Source organism: Musa acuminata, chromosome BXJ3-7, assembly GCF_036884655.1.
Source record: "Musa acuminata AAA Group cultivar baxijiao chromosome BXJ3-7, Cavendish_Baxijiao_AAA, whole genome shotgun sequence".
NCBI lineage: Eukaryota > Viridiplantae > Streptophyta > Magnoliopsida > Zingiberales > Musaceae > Musa > Musa acuminata.
In genome coordinates, this window is record NC_088355.1 from 40,632,307 (window position 1) to 40,654,714 (window position 22,408).

General features: G+C 43.1%; 4 protein-coding genes across 4 annotated transcripts; 2 read left to right on the top strand and 2 right to left on the bottom strand.

Moving 5' to 3' along the window:
* Positions 1–130: 130 nt before the first annotated feature.
* On the bottom strand, positions 131–3,256 carry LOC103992747 (uncharacterized). Its single transcript, XM_009412582.3, has 3 exons — positions 3,036–3,256; positions 685–2,634; positions 131–572 (listed from the first exon to the last, which is right to left on the bottom strand). Exons 2-3 carry the CDS (start codon positions 2,582–2,584, stop codon positions 421–423), a joined length of 2,052 nt encoding a protein of 683 aa, XP_009410857.2. The 5' UTR covers positions 2,585–2,634; positions 3,036–3,256; the 3' UTR covers positions 131–420.
* A 4,877-nt stretch (positions 3,257–8,133) lies between these two features.
* On the top strand, positions 8,134–8,988 carry LOC103993015 (cucumber peeling cupredoxin-like). Its single transcript, XM_009412941.3, has 2 exons — positions 8,134–8,377; positions 8,575–8,988. The coding sequence occupies exons 1-2, from the start codon at positions 8,194–8,196 to the stop codon at positions 8,793–8,795; spliced, it is 405 nt and encodes a 134-aa protein (XP_009411216.2). The 5' UTR covers positions 8,134–8,193; the 3' UTR covers positions 8,796–8,988.
* Positions 8,989–11,943: 2,955 nt separating this feature from the next.
* LOC103992749 (ubiquitin-conjugating enzyme E2 28) lies at positions 11,944–15,139 on the bottom strand. Its single transcript, XM_065158889.1, has 5 exons — positions 15,022–15,139; positions 14,791–14,895; positions 13,170–13,297; positions 12,746–12,850; positions 11,944–12,268 (listed from the first exon to the last, which is right to left on the bottom strand). Exons 2-5 carry the CDS (start codon positions 14,858–14,860, stop codon positions 12,125–12,127), a joined length of 447 nt encoding a protein of 148 aa, XP_065014961.1. The 5' UTR covers positions 14,861–14,895; positions 15,022–15,139; the 3' UTR covers positions 11,944–12,124.
* A 2,772-nt stretch (positions 15,140–17,911) lies between these two features.
* LOC103992750 (sphinganine C4-monooxygenase 2) lies at positions 17,912–20,332 on the top strand. The gene is made up of 2 exons (XM_009412587.3): positions 17,912–18,222; positions 19,651–20,332. The coding sequence occupies exons 1-2, from the start codon at positions 18,001–18,003 to the stop codon at positions 20,224–20,226; spliced, it is 798 nt and encodes a 265-aa protein (XP_009410862.2). The 5' UTR covers positions 17,912–18,000; the 3' UTR covers positions 20,227–20,332.
* The last annotated feature ends 2,076 nt before the right edge of the window (positions 20,333–22,408 follow it).

Genomic DNA, 22,408 nt, shown 5'->3' on the forward strand with positions numbered 1-22,408 from the left:
GTCTTTTGACTTGACCATGAAGATACCGGGTGAAGCAGGGTGGTGGTGGTGGTGGTGGTTTATGGAATCAGCAAGACCACCCCGGCAGAAGCCATCATCAGATACATGCAGGAAACAACTAGCACAGCTCTAAAAAAGAAATAGATTCACATTTAATCGAACTAACAAGAAAGACACAGTACATAGTGGTGTTCTTTACAAGGAGCTGCAAAGTGCATTGACCGTGTCACAAGAGCATGCAGGTGATTTTGACTCCATTGCTTCCAGAAGGACCATCACAAGGTCAAGATTAAGCAGGACACTAATGTTACTGTCTGACATTTTGTGCATGAGCTCTGTGGATCTGTTCTTGCGAACTACCACCTCGAGTTGGTCTTCCTTGGAAATGTAGTTGTTGATCGTAATACGAGGGTTTCAGATCTATGTCAGCTCGGAATCCGAGGCATGCCCTGTTGCCCTCCTCCTTGGACTCATCATGATTGGTTGAATTCGGCTCCCAGGGTTCGTCCTGAGGTTGCGCCCAAACATTGAAAGGTGCGGTGGTCTCGTGCTTCCTAGTTTTTGATGTTGCCCTGGAGAGAATCGAAGACGAGGGATTGTGTCATGGCATTAACGACGAGAAGAAGTCTGTGCGCTCAAATATGGGAAGCCAAAGCGAGGTAGGTAGGAAGTAGCGACATGTACCTGTTTGCTTGTTGGACTTGCCATTTGCTTTCTTGGCGGAGGACTTGTTCTTGGCATCAGCAGAATTCTGAGACGACGACTTTGCGGTGTTCACAGAGGTAGACACCGCGTCATCTGGGGGAGTTATGCTAAACACGTTCTCATCGCCGCAAAGTGACGCTACTTCGCTCCCCGAATCCGAGCACTTGTCCTTGACGTTGGCACTCGTCTTCTCCCTTTCCACGACCCTGTAGGCATACATTTGAAAGGGGATTTCTGAGACGCGGGGAGTGTCCTTCCTTGCCCAGCTTGCGAATTTCTTGGACAGACTGGTTTCGAGGTCGAAGTAATCCACCGGTGGCATCGGTGCATCAGGCTGGCTGTGATCTGGGTTCATGACTAAGAACCTTTTGATGTACCGAAGCACTCTGCAGATGGAAGAGAAGCTGGGTCGCTGAGAGGGATCGGCGTGCCAACATCTCTTTGTGAGGTTGGTGAGGAACTTGGGAGAGTGAAACGGGAACAGCGGCCTTGCACCTGCTCTTATGTTCTTGCTCATCTTATCCCCTTGGAGATGATCGTCCTCGAAGGGGATTTTCCCCGTCAACAGCTCGAAGCATAACATCGAAAAGCTGTAGACGTCTGCCTTCTCCGTGCACTTCGATGCGCTACCGCTCTCCCCCGACGTCTCCTGCTCCAGGAGCACTTCCGGGGCATACCAGATGCATGGGTTGGTGGCAGGTGCTTGGTTTGCCGAAGGTTTGGAGTTCTTCACCGGCGACAGACCAAAGCCGGTCACTTTTACGTGCAGATACCCATCCGGCGAAGAGTTTCTTGTCTTGACCAATATGTTCGAAGGATTCAAGTCGCCGTGGTATATGTTCTTACCGTGAAGATACTCCATTCCCCTCGCGATTTGGTGCATCGTGTCCACCGCCACCAGCAGAGGGAAGGGGACCTTTCTCCTCGTGGAAGAGATCTCGTTGATGTAGCTGCAGAGATCCTTGCTCATCAACTCCATCACCATGTAGCTCTCTTTCTTCTCTTCGTCGACAAACGAGTACATGTAGCGCACGACGTTCGGGTGCGTGATGGACGAGAGGAGAGATATCTCACTCATCAGTGGCTCAATCTCACCGATGACATGCTTCACGGAGAAGCTCTCGCCCAACCACTGCACTTCCTTGTAGTTGTTTCCAGACCCAAATCTTCTTCTGACCTGGTAGTCGCTGGATCCGGTGAGAAGCGAGCAGGGGAAGAGTTTCCCGTTGGGAGACACCAGGAGCTCAGCGAGCCGGTTCTCTTGCTTCGTCAGGGGCTTCGATCCAGGGCTTCGCTTCTCGGCTATCCTCTCCGATAGGATCCATCGATCTTCCTTCCATGCCGTGTCCATCCTGCTGCACAGTTCTTGCGAGACCAAGTACGGCTTTCCCAGCTTGAGCTGAAACAGCTTGGGCTCCAACCAGTCCTTCTCATACTTCTTGGAGAAGACAAACTTCTTCCTGTATATCTCTTCTTGGTCGGTTCCCGTGATCTCCCCGACGTTCTCGATCGCCTCTACCACGACGGGGATGCACCATAGCAGGTCGTGGATGTGGAACTCGACGCAGTCGGCGTTCTGGCCGAGGGCTACGGCTTTCCCCCACCAGTCCCTGGCCTCCAAGCACTGTTTGATGTATTGCTCCCCCTCTCGGAATATCCGGTGGAGCTCCTTGAGAGGCGGCTCGAGGGCTTTCCACTTGATGAGCTTCTCGTCGAACCTTAGATGGCTTCTCATCTCCTCCGCTATGCCGTGATAGGCGAGGTCGAAGGCATCCACGAGCAAGCAACACTGGCGCTGGTTGACGCGCAGCTCGTCGCGGAACACCATCAGAGCCTTGATGCTTCCTAGAGCTTCACCGATCTGCCGGAATTGCTCCATCACCCTTGCAATCGCTTCCCGACCGCAACTCCGCCGGGGACTCTCCTCGGCTGATCAAAAGAAAACGATTGAAGGTTTTTCTTGTTTATCGAAAATTCTATTCGATGAAATGCCTCCAAACACTACCGAAAACAAGCATCAAAGTCCTGAAGGGAAGCTAAACGAAAGATTCTCTCACAAACCAGGGAATAATCAAGAAAGACATCAAAGCAGAGCAACTCCAATTTGATCGGTAGGCCTTCTACCATTTGATGTTACCGATCGTCCTAAATGAATGAAACAGGAACCACAACAAATGATCGTAGATGGTTAAGTATGCATGATCAGCTTCGAACACCTGCATCTAAATCGAACATGCAAAAGAATATTCCAGCAAATCCTCTCCCATCGGCGAAAACATATCGATCGACGTAAGGAGCGACGGACACGGATTATGTTACTATTGCCTTACCGGAATGGATGATGCCGTGCAAATTCCGACAGACGATGGCGAATCCTCCGACGAACCCGAGAAGAATGTGCTACGGGTGGCGGAGTAGGCGAAACCTGGAGACACAACCAAAAGAGGGGATGGTGTTTCCGAGGGAGGAGGAAGAAAGGCAGGCATCAAAAGGGCAAAGAAAGAAGGCTAAGGGGATCGATGGGGGAGACGAATAATCGTGTTATTAAGATACGGTCGTGTCTAAACACCTGGCTGCTATGTTTAGGAGACGTCGCAACCCCTCACTACATCATAAATTCTATTTTTATATGTAAATATTGAGAACATGACTGTTTATAACTGACGGTGTTTCATCAACAAAAAAAATCTAAGCAATGAGAGTTCCATGTAGTGGACTGACACCTCCAATTCAAGCAATCCTTCTATGGTTAATTACGCATATAATAAGCAGAATGCTATCAAGGAAATAAATCGAGCATTAATTCGTTAATTAATTTCTACTCTAGCGATTCATCGAAGGCCGTCAATCAAACGGGATCTATGAATTCTCGGCTGGCCGTTATGGCGCGGAGGCAGGCTGTTATGATTCGCCCTTCAGTTACAGCGCGGAGGCCAGAGTAACCGCCAAGAGTGGAAAAAGCGCGTGCGAGGGACACGTGGCCGGCGTTGAATCGGTCGCACCTCCGTGCGCGTGACGGCCTGTCGCACGTCCACCGAACCGGTTTCTTTTTCCCTACAAATATATAATATGATATGGTATTTCGTAATAAACGAAAAAAATGTAGTGTAGTAGAATCACAGTGAAAGGAGAGATAAAAAAGGTCAAAGGATATTAAGTTCATCGATGCCATAGTGGTGGTTTAATTAATCGGTCCAACTGTCGACGGCCTGCTTCTATGGACATTTTAATGTGTGACACCCGAGAAGGTTCTCTGGTATGATTCTTAAAGGGATACGAGTGCTCACGATTAAGCATTCGGCTCCGCAGTCCATTCTGCAATCAAACACATCATTTACTCCTCATCATTACATATCATAAATCACGCGCGAATCTCAATGTGTTGCAGGTTCCGCCGAGCAGGAAGACGACCAAAACCGCGGCCCGACCGTGACGTGGCACAATGCGGGCTCGACCCAAGCCAGGCTGGGATTGACCCTGTTCTCACATGCGTGGGGCCCTGCACAAGGAGCGCCCATCACGGGGACCACAAACAACGGCACGCTGGATTCGTCGCTTCCGTTACCGTTTTCTCGTGTGTGTGTATATATATATATATATATATATAATTGTTAAAATAAATAAATATGAGGTAAATTTAAAGAGATAAATAACTAAAGAAGGAATATATTGATGCGACTTTTGTTTTTATATTTTGAGCCATTCGAAACCGCCATAAAACTCAAGAAGTCTCAGTGAAGCCAGAAAGCAATCAAAAGCGAATCAAGTCTCCTCACATTGCCCTCTGCTGCTCCTCCTCCGTACTACGCCTGCGGAAGGGAGAGAGAGAGAGAGAGAGAGAGAGAGAGAGAGAGAGAGAGAGATCGGAGGAGATGGCGGGGATTCCTAGGGCTTCGCTTGGCTTGGTGACCATCTTGGTGCTCGCCTTGGCGATCCTCATGCCGGCCGTGCAGGCCCAGGCCCCCGCTCCCGCGCCTACAAGCGACGGTGCATTTGATCTTACCCTTCCGTCTATTTTGTGTCTGCTTGTTTTAGATGCTAAGGATCTGATATTTCTCCTGCTCCTTTTTTTTTTTCCTTCTTCTTTTGGATTTTCGGCTCTTCCTCGGTTCTCTTTTTTTTTTTTTTTGGTTTTTAATGGCTACGGCCTGGTTTAGGCACAATGTGATGGTCTTCCGCACAGGTTTCTGCTAATTCTTCGTGCAGTCAACCGGCTTTAGATCTAAAAATTTGCCATCGTTAGAGTAGAAGAGTTGGTATTGTTCTTTTGTTGGATCATAGCTCAGTTTTTGATGGGTCAATTTTTTTGAAACCTCTGAATCTTTTACCGGTCATAATCGTCTCAGAAGTTATCTTTTGTCCCAATTTTTGGTTGAATGCTGCGTATCGGATCGGTGTTGTTTGTATGAATCATAACGCGGTTTTAGTTTGGGGATGATGTTCAAAATCTTTCAGGGAGCATTAATAGGTTTTACTTTTTGTAATGGTCATAACATTGCCAAAAAACTTTCCTTCTCCTTAAAAGATGTTTAAATGCTGCTGATTGGTTGCCTGGTGCATGACTAATAATACTCTCTGGTTTCTTCCTTCTTCTAGTTCATTATTATTTGTAGGAACTGAATTATCTGATCTACTACAAACTGCGATCTCAACAGTAGCTTAGCTGAGCCAGCATGATCTCGATGAGAGTATTAAGTAATGTTAGATCTTTATGTTCAAGTGTTAAGGATTGGAGGATTGATATATGTTATCTTGGTTATTCTTTTGGGCAGGGACGTCAATCGACCAGGGCATTGCCTATCTCCTGATGCTGGTGGCCCTGGTCCTGACCTACCTTATCCACCCCTTGGATGCCTCCTCCCTTTACAAGCTGTTCTAAGCCTGTCGGGAGTCAATTTATGTTTGTGAGGGAATTATTGTTATTTGGGTGCATGTTGATGTGTAGTCTTGTGAGATTTGCACTCCTTAAATAGAATCATTATGTTTGTTTATCCCAAATGTTCTGTTAATGCTTTTGTTTATGTGTTGCATTCTGCATGGTTCAAAAATTATGACATTAGGAGGCGTAATTTTTAGATAGCACAGTTTCCGGCAACCGAGATTGTGTGCTGGACCATTTTGAGGGGGCAAGGCAGATTTGATCTTGAGGTCTCAAGTCTTGGCTACCATTTGAAGTCTGGAGTGCCACATCATTTTTGGATTATATTTGAGTAATCAAGATCTTGTTAAATTAGAGGTGCCGAGGGGGGATCTACAAGCATGCATTACTGCATGAAGATGATGATGATGATGGTTTAGTATAATGTCTATTTTGTCTGATTCTTTTTGTATGTCGATGAACATGAATCATCTATCATTGCCATTCACTGAAAGAAAAGTTGGAGGAGGGAAACATTTAGACAAAAACTAAGGAAGGAAGACTTCAAGATGAGTGGCTGACAGTACATGGTATATGGAACCTCAGAAGATGAGCTTCACATGGACATGAATGCATTGATAATATCTGAGTAGGTACAGTGCACACAGGATGCACCACTGAGTGTATGTTTTCATGCTAATAAATGGCAAGCCCACCTCTATGTCTCTACAGGTATCATCTTCATCTGTTGGCCTGGTTCTTTCTCTGCAAATGTTGGTGTCCTTGTGCTTCAGAAATCTGTAGTTTCATGTCGCCTTTGAATTATGAGGCGCAATTAGGGTCTGTTAACTTTGATGGGTCCTGAGGGGACCTGCAAACACAAATGAATGATGGTGATTGTTTCCTGTAATGTCAACAAAAATTAACCATTCTGCACTTAGTACTGCAGTTCACAACAGCTGCTACAGAAATTAATGGTCTTTCCTTTGTCCTTTCTTGCTTCTGGTTTGCTCAGTGGATGACATGAAATGCAATTGTAAGACAAATTTCTGATTATTGAGCTTTGATTTGATCATTATTTATGATTATTTGGCATTCACATTGTCTGAGTTTCCTAAACATCAGTGCAATACATTTTGATCGCATTCAATAACAACAAAGGATAAGTTTAAGACATTTTATGAGTATACATATTATGTTGTCGCCAGTCGAATTTGTAATGGCATATCTAAATTTTTGAGTTACATGGTAAATGGTTGACTAATTTATAGTGAAAAGGATGAGAAAAGTAAATGCTTAGAACTTAGTAGGCATAAGTCTGGTGAATGAACTTTCTTCTCATTACTTGTACTGCATTTTCTACTCAATTCTTTTGATAGATATATGAAGAGACCTGACTACATTTGTTTCGTATCTTCAAGCCATCATAACCTCATTGCAAGCCTTATAATCACTATATCTGAACCAAATGGTGCCAAATCAGAGTGTATGTGTGTGTGATTGGAAGAAAAAGTTTGAAGATTAGAACTTTATGGCATGAATAAATACAGCTGTTGGGATGCTGTACAAAGATGAGCACAAGGCATATGGAATCCCACAAAGATGAGTGTCTCACATGGCCATTGTACAATCACCACCATCGTCTCATCAGGGATGCATTATTAACCTGTGTGTGCATGTCTTCTTCATGCTAGTAAATGGCAAGCCTGTGGCTGTAAGATGTCCTATCACCTTCAACTTTGTCTACATCTTTTTCTCTGCAATTGTTTAGCCTCCTCATGCTGCACACGGGTTCGTAGGGTGGGGGGCTGCCAAGAGAGGCATCTGTACAGGGAAAAACCTTGTGCTCTACACCATGTGTTGTGCAGATGAAGAGAAAGGAAAGTTCTGATGAATCCTTATCTTCCTCTTTCATCTGTGTCAAGTTGTTTCATCTTCTTCACTGGAGTTTTCCTTGACCAAATGGTATGATATCATGATGGACATTGTCTTCTCTTATTTATTAAATGATCCTGGCTGTGATAACGAAGCGTCTGAACTCAAGACATGACACTTAAGATGAACTATGAATGATGCACCCCAAGAAACTCCTCATCAGACATTCTGATTCCAGGATTCACAATATAGCCTGATCCCTGTTCAAAGTAAGCTACCATATTATCTTCATTTACGTGATGCCCTCAATAATCATATATCAAACATAGACGTTGATCCGAGATGGGATAAGAATATATATATATATATATATATATATATATATATATAATGCTATGATAATTCTGTGTATCATCGATATGATGATTCATTGAAACCTCTATCTTTTTGACCAAGTAAATAATGCATTGAGACTAGGATGACTACACAAATGCCAATTAGGGCGGTGACAGAAGAATGTGTGTGGATTGATTGTTAGGATGAGCATGAGAGAGAGCTAAATTTCTGCGTCATCCTAAAAAAGTTGTGGATGTGTTTGCTCCATCTGTGGGGTGTGAGCTAAATTTAGATAGAGATTAAGGAATGGATCTATATAAGTCTTCCTTTGCTTCATACTTGTTCCTTGCTCCCAATCCGCCACAGAGGTGAGAAACGATCGAGAGCCAGAATAAGGGGGAAGGGAAAGAACAAGGGGGATGGCAGAAGCGCACCGCACCCTCTTGCTCTTGGTGGTCGCCATGAGTTGCCTTGTGACCGTGTCACAAGCCCACCAAAAGATCCACATCGTCGGAGGAAGCTACGGGTGGAAGATCCCACCCAACAAGACGTTCTACGAGGAATGGGCTAATAAACAGAGCTTCTTCGTGGGGGATAAGCTCGGTTCGTATCAATATACTCTTTTAATTAGAAGATACTCTCATTACATCGAACGCCATACGAAGACATCCATTTCTTATTTAGTTTAATATCAAAGAAAACAAAACAAAAAAGAAAAGAAATGAATGATCAATCATTATTTTCTTTTGTTTTCTCTCTCCGTTATACGGGACTACATGGATTGGCGTTGGGGGCGGCAGTGTTCTTGTACACGACGGGGTTGCAGAACGTGATAGAGGCGTCCGAGGAGGAGGAGTTCGTCTACTGCAAGCAGACCAACGTGGAGGACGTGCAGTTCGTGGGACCCACCATCCTGGAGGTGACGAAGGCCGGTGTCCACTACTTCTACTGCAGCGTTGGTCTGCACTGCGAGGGCGGCCAGAAGCTCCGCATCAACGTCACCGATGAAGCCACCACGTGATCTGCGATCGTAACTCGTGCTGAGTGCAGCACGAAGATTTGTGTTGCTGCTTCCTGCATCCACGTTGTTTCTTTTCGTTCCCTCTTCTTCTTCTTCCCAGGAGATGAGAAGCGGGAGTCGTCTTCTTATGTGTGTGCGTGTTGTGGTCTTCATAGTTGAATCTCTCGTCAGATTTGTTTGTTCATGTTCTTCATAGATGAACCTCACTTCTTCTTCTTCTTCTTCTTCTTCTTCTTCTTCTTCTTCTTGTATTTACAAGGAAAATAAACAAATAACTTTGAACATCAGGAGGAATGAGAGTGGTATAGTAACGGAAGCAACATTGAATTGTAATATCAACGAGAGGGAAATTAAGTTCGTTTTAAGGCCATAATATATATATATATATATATATATATATATATATATATATAATTTTGATTTATTACATTCGGCAAGATCCTGAGATGATTTGGTATCCATTCATTATGGGGCGTAAAGAATACAAAAGGAGTTCGATCGTTTAGTAAATTATGAATGAAGACATACGAAGGGATGGAGTTATCGGTGACATGGATGATTTGGGAGGATCATCGTTGAGGGGATGGGTAAGAGAAGAGGCCTTGTCCCTCTATTTTAGATTTGGAAGGATCTCGTTGAGTGTATGAGGACTTGATCACCATTCCAAACCGACTCCATGCCTCTTATCCGGAGGCCCTCCGATTCCAAAACGCCACCGATGGGCTCTACCTTCTCTTTCTCTGCTACCTTCACCATCGTCATTGAGTGCTCCAAGCTCGGCAACCACGACCTTGCCTTCACCATCATGCCTCGTAAACTAGTCCGACATCGCTAACACCACCGACCATGTCTTCGCTTTGGAGTTCCAACATTATCCAAAACTTTGAGTTCACTAACAATAAGGACAACCATATTCGACAACTTACTTTGATAATGACGATACCAACAATGACACCCTATGATCGATAGCACACCTCCTTTATTACTGATCGTCGTGTATACTGCTTTGAGGCCATCCCCTTCGGGTTAAAGCATACAGGAGTGTCTTCGGAGTTATGTGGACGATATGATGGTCAAGAGTATAACGTCCGACACACACTTGGTGGACCTAACCAAGGCATTCCAGATCTGAAAAGGTTTAACATGCATCGTAACCCATCCAAGTGTGCCTTCGGAGTTACTTGAGAAAATTTCTCAATTTCATCGTCCACCAAAGGGGAATAGACACAAATCCTAAGAAGGCCTGTTACAACGGAAACCCGAGATCCGCTACAGTGGAGAAGGCACGAAGGCCCATAATGACGAAAGCCCAAGATTCGCTACAGTAGAGAAGGGACGAAGGCCTGCTATAGTGGAAGCTCGAGATCCACTATAAAAGAGAAGGGACAAAGGTCCACTATGATCGAAGCTCCAAACCCACTACGATAGAGAAGGGACAATGGCTTGACACGGCAAAAGCCCGAGATCCACTAGGGCAGAAAGGGAAGAAATCTACTAAACTCTGATATAAGAATAAATGTGCTCGAGATGTATGAGTCGAAAAATCCAACCTATGCCAAGACATTCGCCATGGCGAAGACATCAGACAAAATATGCCTGGGAATTGCGAGTAAAAAAATCTGACTCGCACCAATATATCCACTATGACGGAGACATTAGGCAAATGTGTTTAAGGCATGTGAGCCGAGAAATCTGACCCACACCAAGACATTCGTCACGACAAAGATATCGGGCCAAATGTGCTTGAGGTGTGTGAGTTAGAAAATCCAACCCATGCCAAGATATCTGCTACGATGGAGACATAAGGAAAATGTGCCCGAGGCATGTGAGTCGATAAATCTGACCTATGCCAAGACATCCGCCATAGTAGAGATATCAGACAAATGTGCCTGAGGCATGTGATTCGAGAACTCAAACTTGCACTAAGACATCTGCCACGATAGAGACATCAGGCCAAATGTGCCTGAGGTGTACGAGTTAGGAAATCTGACCCACAGTAAGGTATCCGCTACGATGAAGACATCAAGTAAATGTGCCTGAGGCGTGAGTCGAGAAATCTGACTCGCGCCAAGACATTCGCCATGGCGGAGACATCATGCCAAAATGTGCCTGAGGTGTGTGAATTGAAAAATCTGACTCATGCCAAGGTATTTGTTACGATAGAGACATTGGGCAAATGTTCTCGAGGCATAAGTCAAGAAATCCGACCTATGCCAAGATATTCACTATGACGGAGATCGGGCAAATGTGCCCAAGGCATGTGAGTCAAGAAATCCGATCTGCGCCAAGACATCTGCCACAACGGAGACATCGGGCCAAATATGCTCAAAGCATATGAGTCGGGAAATCCGACCCATGCTAAGATATCCATTACGATGGAGACATCGGACAAATGTGCCCAAGGTGTGTGAGTTAGAAAATCCGACCCATGCCAAGACATCCGTTATGGCGAGGTCATGGGGAAAACATGCCCGATGCGTGTAAGTCAAAAAATCCAATACACGCCGAGACAAATCCGTCATAATAGAAGGCACTAACCTAATATATCTGAGATATCCGAATTGGGAAAACCTGACTCACGAGGAAGGTGAGGGCCAAAGTCACCTTCCCACTGGTAGCGACCTCCGTGTAAATTCTCAATAAAAGAGCACCATTCGGTAAACATAAATAAATGAGAATTTTCTTTACTAAGAAACTTGATAATTTTCTCTTAAAATACCTTAATACGGCATTTACTACAATGAACGCAAATTAGTTAAGAAAAATTCTCTAGGAACTTATGTCAATAACAACAACATCGACAAGAAGATGAATCTTAGAAAATAAGCACCATCCTACCAAAGAAATCGTTTAAAGCAGAAAAAGAAAGTATCGTAGGAGGGGACATATCTAGCAACCAAAAGATTGAGATGCCAAACCTAGAAGAATTCTCCAAATGAGGAACAGACGCATGTAATCTTCTAGGCCTACAAACCTGAGATAACTTGAATGCTGCAAGGTTGATGTAGCAGTAGTACCTGCAAGTTGCACCAGATTCATGTTCGTGGCTGCAACAATCTTTTATCTCAAAACCCATAAAAAAAAATCATTCAGAACCAAGAAAAGGGTGAGTATTGTGGTTCAAATATAAATGCCCATGCAAACAATCTAATATAACAAACTTGGATCATTCTTCTGAAAAGTTTCATGAAGCATTAGGTCAATGACACAACAGTAGGGCTACTTCATTCTTACAAACACGAGATGAGACGACGACACGACGTCCATACACAGTTAAGGATTGATAGGTCCACTAGAACCACCCTCTCTCTCTCTCTCTCTCTTGAGCGTTAGCCCATTGCGTACTTCTGGGTCCAGCTCCTTGCAGTGGCCTCATACTTGGTTCTGTCTGTCTTGTACATATGGGCAATCTCCGGTACCAATGGATCATCTGGGTTTGGATCCGTCAACAGGGAGCAGATTGATAGCAGCACCTGCCAAATGTCATCACCGAAATGCCCTTAGACTTGCTTAAACAAAAGAAAGGCTAGGAAAGGAAGAAAGATGGTTCTTTGCTGGCTCAAATGTACTGATGAGACACAACTTGACAACTTGGCAATTGCAACAAGAAGATCACTCATCATGTTGGACATTCAAGCAGGCAATTGGCTACAGATCAACTAAATGGGTTTGCAGCAACATTCGCACTTTGCTTAGACGCAGCCAGGTATCAACAATTGGGTTACACCTGAAGGTTCCTTGTTTCAGGTCAAGCCCGCCCTTCGTTCACCAATCCGGGCTCTCCTATGATAATAGCAAAGTTGCAAAATAGGAATATAGGCTTCCCTAAATTGTCCATATGCTATCTTTTCCTTAATCCGACTACTTGCAGTAAATCTTCAATGAATAACACATTCTGGGAATCCAACTTATTAAATGACAATCAATGCAAAGAAAGAGACCAAAATAACCTTGGAAATGGTTAAAGCCGGACTCCATTGCTCTTTCAAGATGTCAAGGCAAATGCTTCCATTGCTATTGATGTTTGGATGGAAAACCTTAGTCCTGAAAGCAACCTGCAGAACACAAACATGATAAGCTGGAAAAATGGTATAATGAATCACCCATGTTTGTCAAATAACCAATACAATCAATTTTTTGAAAGTCAGGTTGTTCAAAACCGATGCTTCTGGACTAAAATATTGGTGGTGATGATCAATATATAAAGTAGATAGGTGGCCAGTTTCTATGAATATGCTCACATTTATTAGGTTAGTAATAGGGAAGTGCTTGACACAGTGAAATGACAGAACATATGCCAAAAGAAAAACTGATGGCAGACTTGACAAATGAAAAAAAGCTGCTCGAATCCTAGAAATTTAGTATTAGCGATACCTTAGGTGGTTTGAATGGATAATCTGGAGGAAAGTGTATGGTAACCAGAAAGACTCCTCCTGTATATGGACTGTCAGGTGGACCCATTATGGTTGCTTGCCAATGAAACATATCTTCAGCCACTGGACCTGTCAAATGCCAATACATGCAAAAAATTTTGCTATGACATAAGAGATCATCATCTAAAATTCAAAATACAAGTTAGGCTTACCACAATGGCACAACTTGAAACATAAATAAGCTCAACAACCAACCAGATTTACAGAGTACAGTAGTGTGCCATAATGTGTTCCATGTATCACATGCTTTATGGACTTAAAATCTAGAAATTACTGGTATTTATAAATTAAAGGATGAAGATGATGGAAGTTGAAGATAGTACACACACATTAAAAGAGACAAACGAAAATATAATTATAAATTCATCAAGCAATGTTCTAACTTGTACATATGTGACAGATTTGACGAGAAAATGGCATTCTTGCAGAATAGTTCTGCCAGCTTGTTTATGTTTCATTCGTATTAATATTAGTATTGTGTTCATTACTACTATTATCTTAGTATGTTGTTTCAACTATTATTGTCTTAATACTATAATTATGTTCTGTTCTATGATAATATAATATTCCTGACATGTTCACCCAATTATTTTTACTTACCTATTAATTACATTCTCAAATGAGTACAAACAGCATCCTGTAATTTTCATCTAGTTGGCCTTTGACTATGTCCACCTATCAAAATCTTGGATTTGATTGTTTGTTTCTCCATTTATACTTAATTATATTATTTATATATTTTAATTGAACCACATATGCTTCTGCATACATATATGCCACAAGTGGAACCTTAACCATTAGCTTAACATGGCTACTTTCTAAATCCTATTTCTCTTTTCTTCTTATTTCCCTCTTCACATCAGTCCATCACTTATTATCGATTTGAAGCCTTGGGGAACCGGTGTGCACCCTCTGACCTTGAAAAGCAAACTCACTCAGCGTTCTTCTCTCAAGAAAGGACGCCGCAGATAATCCATCTTCCCACATCATAAGAAAATTCAGGGGGAAAAAAAACTCAAGAGAGAGAAACACACATCGAATATCTTATATCTGAGAAAATCATGACGCCAGGTTCACCCTCGCTCATAAAAGTTCTGATGTAACAATTTTCCAGCTAGTCTACATTTAATAGCTTCTATACTTCCCGTATGGTATTTGCTAAACAACTCGAATACCTAAACAACTCTTCGAGATGCAATTGTCCATTAAAAGAACAATCTTTTCAAATCATCTCATCCTATACCATGATCGCAATGCGTCTATAAACGTCAAAAATTTAAAGGTACAACCAGACGTCCAATCTCCTAAACCAAGACAGAATGTAGAAGAAAGGAGGATCCAAGGAATTCGAGTCACAAGATTAATATCAGCTAAAATCCGAACACCAAAAACCAGTAAGACGATAACTATTCTCATCAATAAGAGAAGCATCAACAACAGCAGGGCCTAAAAACAATGCTTAGCAAGCAGATCGAGATCTACAGCCAAAATCAACCTCGTAATATAGGGAAAAGAAAAACTCTCAAGGGATAAGAGACGGGAGACATGGGAATCCGAGATACCTGCGCTGCAAGACGTGGGGGGATCCTTCTGGAGATCCTTGAGCTCCTTGAGGATCCGCTTGGAAGCCATGGCCGACGGTTACCCGATCCTAATCCGTCCAAAATCTAGAAAGGAACAGAGATCCATCGGAAGAACAAAGCTATCAGGTTGGCAGAAGACTTTGATCCAAAAGAAACGAGGGAAAAATCGGAGCCCGCAAAATGCTAGAGCGAGAAAGGGAGGATCGCTACCTTTGACGAGGGTCGCTCGGATTCCTCTTCCTTTCTCTCTTTCCGTCGTCGCGCCGTTGGACCAAAGGAAATCGAAAGGAGGGAGGCGATCGACCGGCCGACTTCTATTTACCGATTGATTTATTCGCGAGACGGTACGCGATAAGGACGGTTGTGATTGTGACGTGTTGGTCACGTGCTACGCGCGTGACCCTAATGATTGCTTTCGGGCCGGTGTCGGTAGTCGACTCGTGAATGGAATTTGGGCCGGCCCGCTTAGTTTTCCCGGTTCAAGCGCCGTCAAGCGGTTGACCACAAATTGGCCATGTTGACTTTGTTCCACTTGAATTGTTATGGCAAGTATGAATCCTATTTCCATTGTGGAACACGGTGACTCGGATGAGTGAATGACCTCACGATCGAATGAGGTGGTTGGTGTTTGGTTTCTTTCGAGCCCTTCTCTCGTTTATATTTAACGTATATGGATGAGATTTACGAAGGACAAGCTTGAAAGATTGCTTGACTATGGTCCTAAACTTTTGTGTGTTGTCGGTGTCTTCTTTCCAGCTTCCTCGATCTCAATCTGCGTACGTAAACATGTATAACTTATTGCCGTTCATGGATTCAATTATTGTTTGTGCTTAAAATCTTGTTGAAGAAGGTGTTAGCATGAAACCACAGTTGGGTTGGAAGGTAATGTGGTTGGAATTCTTGAAGCAGATGTTTCCACGTCTGCGTGTGGGAAGATCCACCACCAGTTTCTACATCATTAGTTTGTCTTTGTGTTCTTTCTAGTTTCGTCAGTGTGGTTTACCGTATATTCTTCCTTTTCGACTTGGATCTACTGTTTGCCAAGAACATCGTCTCCATTAATTGAGCGCTCGATATGTCATTACGCTGATCTAAATTTTTCTGCACCGACAGTGCAGCATTTACTTCGCCTTGATGAGCACTTGCCAGACCAACTGTCCCTGGAACTCAGTATTTGCAGTGGCCATTGATCTATATTTCTCGTGTCAGCTGCCTTCCTTTGGGTTTCTTTATACTGTGTCGTGCGATGACATTTATGCTGGGAGGTATCAGTTCTAGCTACTGTAACGAGGAGGAATGCTTTGATGAATTCCTATGTGGTGCCATGAGAAGAGAAGGCCAAGTCAGCGGTCGTTTTGTCAGAAACCGTGTACGCGTTGCTCGTTGATCTCCATGAGATAACTCTCCATGTGGATTCCGAAGCTTTTCGACTCAAGCGAGGCAGTCAAATGAAGTAGATTTATCTACTATAAGATTGAGGGTTGTCAAGTACGTTGGTTGGTTTAGTCAAGTACTGCTCCCAGCCAACTATCACATTTAATGCCTTGAAGCCTTCAGATTGACTGTAGATCCCTCACCTGTTCATCCACTGGGAGGATCAGCAGCAGCAGCAGCAGCAGAAGCATTGACATTGCTGTGTAGAGCTTTTAGTTACCATCTTTCCTGCTTGAGATAATGTCTTTGTTTTGGTCCATCTTGTCAACTCCAAAGGTTTACCACGTCACAGGCATCTATTCAAAGTCTGGCTCGACATACTTTGAAGTCCATTTGTGTTCATCTTGCAAGTTGAGTAGCTCATGTTCATGACAGGTTCTTCTTCTCATTCTTGAAACAAAGAACCATGAATGGCTTCTCCCTTTCGATCGACATAAACCCAAAGGACTGCAACCTGTCGTTGAAACATTCTAGTTGATGGACGACCGTTGACCGGGAAGAAAAACGATATCTGTTTTATTTTGTTTATGGGTGTGTCTACGAAAATCCTTTGATATTTCCGATTTGATTGCGTCGTTGACTTTGGCATGGATTTCGTGAAAGTTAACGAACAACCACCCGCATGCAACAATCAACTGTAAAGAACATACGATGACCGAGTCCAATGTTCTTTGGGCGTTCCGGATTGATCCATTCAACGACCCTCAACATGATCAAGTCTCGATGCAGCAGAACGCTGTTGCATTCGAGTCGAATTGTTATGAAGTATTAACTCGGGAGTACATACAAACAAAACCAGGAAGAGAGAAGAGATCGGTTGACCACTTCCTCCGAGTCAACCTTCCAGAACAAAAAGTCCAAGTCAACCGGTGAGCGGTGGCCGACCCCGGCAATCCTTCGTGCCATGTTCATTAATCCACTCACGGTCGGAGTTACTCCATCGGTCGATACTTCCCTCCCGAAGCCAACCACCGAGCCAGTAGCCGTCCAATCTTCGATGCCATCTCCTCGTCATTTGCTTGACCAATTAATACTTCCCTCTCCTCCGATCGTCTCATGTGAAAGCCACGGCTTTCACATTAACAGCCACACCATGTCTATGACGAACCGGTCCAACTATGCTTGCGAGTTGCCAGGTCCAAAGAAGACGATCATCAACATCTTGGGTGGGTAGGTGGCAAGTAACTAGTGAATTCGATCCATTTAATTCACGTTACGTCATCAATATTTGAAACAACACCTAACTTGCAGCTTTAACTAGGTTGGCCTCCTCACATTACGTGTATGGGCAACTAGGTATTGACCTTGTGATGAGCAACGTGAAGAAATATCTTGTGGCAAGAATAAAATAAGACGAAAATGGTGGAAAAACGATCGCATGCATTGATTAACATGCAGGTTTTATCTACAACAGTAGCTATATTTCAAGTCAACAATTCGGTGTATTTTTTACGTGTAGTTTGTAGCTAAGGAAGGCATATTAGCATTGCCGTCCACGAGTTGACGACATATCCGCATTTTTTATATTTCTTTTCTCATTTATTTTCCTTCAATGGTCGTCGATTCATCTGCGTAGGTTTCTTAGACCAAAACAAAGATGTGGTTAGCTTCATCAAAGCTTCCCTGTCGAAGCCTGCTCTATATAACATGCAACAGCATCCAAGTCCCAAACATATCAAACTCCCCAAATCCTGCCACAGCTCTCTCTCTCTCTCTCTCTCTCTCTCTCTCTCTCATTTTCCACAGAACTTATAGATGGAGTTCATAGCATATGATGATTTCTTGCTGATGATCATACCCATAGTGGTGTATTGGGTTTACTCAGGGATCTATGAGGTGCTGGGTTCCTCGGAGAAGTACAGGTTGCACTCCAGGAGAGATGAGGAAACCAAGAACATGGCTTCCAAGAGAGATGTGTTGAAAGGGGTCCTCTTCCAGCAGGCGCTTCAGGCTACCATCACTGTGGTTGTCACAAAGGTCCCTTCTCTTCTCTTCTCATTCCTCTTCTTTCTGGCCAAGTGATCATCTTCTCCTAGTTTGCATCATGATTCTAACATTTACTTCAGTCCGAAGCTTTCTTCCTGGCGATGTTTATCTCCTTCAAAAACAAAGCATTACAGCTTCCGCACGTTACATAGCATGATCGAGTGCAAGCATTTTGATTCTATAATAAGAATTCTAGTTTAATAAACTACATCAGTTGATTATTTTTGACGAGTAGACGCTCGTTAGCATCATAAGAGCCAATTTAGTCGTCCATCTCTTCTGGACCACACGTCAAATTTTGCACTGATGGCTATAAATATATGAATTCTTGTCTTGACATGTCTTCTTCGAAGCAGTTGAGTCCGTGTAGACGTAAATGCCCAACTCAGCAGTTGCCATCACCACCTCTCTCTCTCTCTCTCTCTCTCTCTTAGAGTATTCATTGATTAGACGACCTCCTCTTCACTTAAAACGTTAAACACATTGGAGTCGAGGCACCCCCCCCGGATTCTCATCGCCCATGTAATCCTTCTTCACTCATCATTGTTCTTCTGTACAGGCAAACATACCAACCATCCCTAGTTTGACACTTCCTTCTCTACTCAGGTTGTGCCGACTTCCATGTTCTTCCACACCTAAAAGCATATAGTCCAATATACAATGGGATCATGAGAATCTCGTTCGATTGATTGGGGTCAAATACTAGTCAATTTATTGATTGGGTCTATGTTAATTATTTGTTTTACAAAGCGAAGACATGATTTAAACTTTAAATCTTACGATAAACTATCAAGATCTTTATCAACTAAGATAGTTAATATTTATTATGATCGAAATAAAAGTTGATATTTATTATAATCAGAACAAAACACACCAGAGATATTAGTTGATATTTATTGTGATTAGAAGACCAAAACGCATACGCTACTCAACACCTTCAATTAGTTGATATTTATTATGATTGAAACAAAATATGCAAGAGATAACGCCAGTCAACCCCTTCAATAGTTGATGTTTATGACGATAGAACAAAACACACGAGAAAAATTCCTAGTAATTATTTTGACTTTTGACCAGTGGAATCAGATCCGTTCGCAGATGTCTTCTCAAGGTGACTTATGGCACTATTCTTGTCTGCATTGACGGCAACGGATGTGACACTTTCCGAGAGCATTTACGAGAGATATAGTTGACATTTATGATCGCTTTGCGTACCGTTGAAAAAGGCGACATGCAATGTTGGACTCCTTAAAAGTCCTCTCGTTGTGGGCCACAGAATTCCCAGCTATTGAGAATGACCTGTTGCTCCCTCGAGCTAATAAAGGCACACACGTCATTGGATCGAGAGCTCTAACATGTCGTCAATGTTGGATCGTATAACAGTGAATCTGAATGCTGACGACTGCCATACCTCTGCAGCTGACACACGAGGACGCCAAGCCGGAGACCAGCACAAACACGTCGTGGTTTGCGGCGGCAAGCCAGTTCATGGTGGCCATGATCGTCTTCGACACATGGCAATACTTCGTGCACAGATACATGCACCACAACAAGTTCCTCTACCGCAAGTTCCACTCGTGGCATCACCGGATCGTCGCCCCCTACGCCTTTGCTGCGCAGTACAACCACCCGGTGGACGGCATCATCACCGAGACCGTCGCCGGCGCGCTGGCTTACTTCGTGTCAGGGATGTCGAAGACGACGGCCGCTCTCTTCTTCTCCTTCGCCACCGTCAAGGGGATCGACGACCACTGCGGGCTGATGCTTCCGTGGAACCCTTTCCACATCCTGTTCGGGAACAACACGGCGTACCATGACATCCATCACCAGCTCGCCGGCAACAAGCGCAACTTCGCGCAACCCTTCTTCGTGACATGGGATAAGATAATGGGGACTTACGTGCCTTACGCTGTGGTGAAGAGGGAGAATGGTGGATTCGAAGCCCGCGTAGCAAAACAAAACACTGATGCTGTCCTTTGCTTCTCTGTGTTTTAGAATTAATTTAGTCAGACCGAATAAATTGAGTATGTAAGAAAGAAAAACTCATAATTATGTTATTATTATACGAAAATTTTTATTATTAAAGACTTCAATCAAATAACGATAGATCAATATGTACCTTTTGATATTATTCAAGAAGTCTTTATCTAATATCTAGGTGCACTGTCGTCGTTGAATTTGATAGCTATAGTCAATATCAATCTGAAATGAGAACTAGACTCGTCAGATGCAAAGATAAAATTATCGAAAGGAAATAAACAAGAATTAAAGGATTTAGAGGGGTAAAACTATATATTTAGTAGTAAAACCTTAAGATTCCCTTGTAATCGCTCTCGTAGTTGTCGTTGTGTTACACTGCACTCATGTGCGTGGATCCTCATCGATCGTCTACCGCTTGTGTGCCATTTGCAATGGCAAAGTTGTTTTGATGCGGTCGACTGGTGACCTCATCATCATTGTGTTGTGCTACCACACCGACGCACGGTTGTGCATCGATTGGCGACCACCAGGATCGCCATGGCATGTAGCTGTGCTCACAAGTTTGTCGTGCAGTCATTGGGAACCATGACCTTAAGTGTTCAATAGACACTGGTTGCGACCAACAAATGTCATAGTGACGTTATTGCAGCAGCTAGTCAAAGACAGTGTTATAGTCGCCGTAGGTGTGCATGCAACCACCGGTAGCTATCATACCCTATCGCGCTTTGGCAGTAAATAGTAGCACCTATACGCAATCGTTGCCTACGATTGGGGTAGTGACCACTGGAGGGCATCGACCTCAACAATGCTATCATCGATAATAAGATGTCGATCAAATACAAGGAATCTCGCATCACCTACAAGCAAGCGATAAGATAGACTACATAGAAAAGTACATTGATAAGTTTAGACATCATAAATCAAAATAAAAAAAAAATACCTCTTTATGAGCGAAGGGTATTAATAAATAATTTCATACAATATGACGCACACAGGAGGAGTCACGCGAGGGACATAATCAAATAGAGGTATGATAAGGAGTTACTAAGAGCTTCACTTTAGTGAACAATATGATGAAAAGAAGGGTTATACATTCAAGGAGTGAATGTCATGGTACCACAAAGACGGGTCTTCCGTGCATGCATCAGATGAAAGCCTTATTTATCAGCATATGAGGGTTGTGTAACACTGAGGAAAAAATTCAACCACAAATATCAGTGAGTCTTATGAAGAGGACTTGATAATACTGAGGTATACTCAGAGTAATTATAGAGTTAGACTATTCCAGAGCTTATATTCGCTTAAGAGGGTCAGGTAAGTCAGAGAACAATATTAAGTAAATAAATGTTACTACTAAGAAAACAAAGGAGAATAGAACGACATGAAGCATTAGCTAGAAATGGACTTGGAGGAGTGCCACAGTGCTATAGATGTAGATCTACCGATCACGAAAAAAGAAACACAGATGCAAAGCAACAGATAGTAGGGCCATGGGCATAACAGCACCATGGTACTGTAGAGGCAGAACTTTTGTGGAGTTATTGATCCCTTGTTCTCATTGGAAGGAGAGCGCTTGGTTATAAAAGGGGCCAAGGAGATAAAGCATGCAAAGGTAAACTCTAAGTATCGAGTTATGGTTGAAGGGCAAAGGCTAGAGAACTTTGTAAGACTGATGTTATTGGGCTTCTCATCAAAATAATTAAAAGTAGGAGGCTTCAGATCGATATAGGAGTGCTCGACTAAGGAACGAAATAAGTCATATGCGATGTTATATCTTTTCTACTCAGAGGAGTATGCAACATAAATGATGAAGAAAACGGTACAATCCCAGAGGTGAACAAAACTATTAAAGACTTGCTCTAAGTCGGGGTAAAATTTTTCTCTTTTTGGGTAAAACTTCTTACATTCTAAAAGTTTAACAGCCATGAGAAGGTGAATTAAAGTATTTAACTCAATACGAGTGTAAACACTTTGGGTGTTTCAGAAGTGTGAGCAAAGAGAAAGTGAAGGCTAATAACTAGTTCAATACATGGAGTACAAATCTTGAGGAGGCGAGCGAAGTCGAATAACTTTTAAGAGAATGGGCAAAGTAGAATAGCTCAGTATATTTTCAAAGACCTTTTGAAGAAACTGAATGAAAAATAACAATGTCAAATCCTCATCAATAGTGATTAATTCTACCGAGAGTAGACTATTC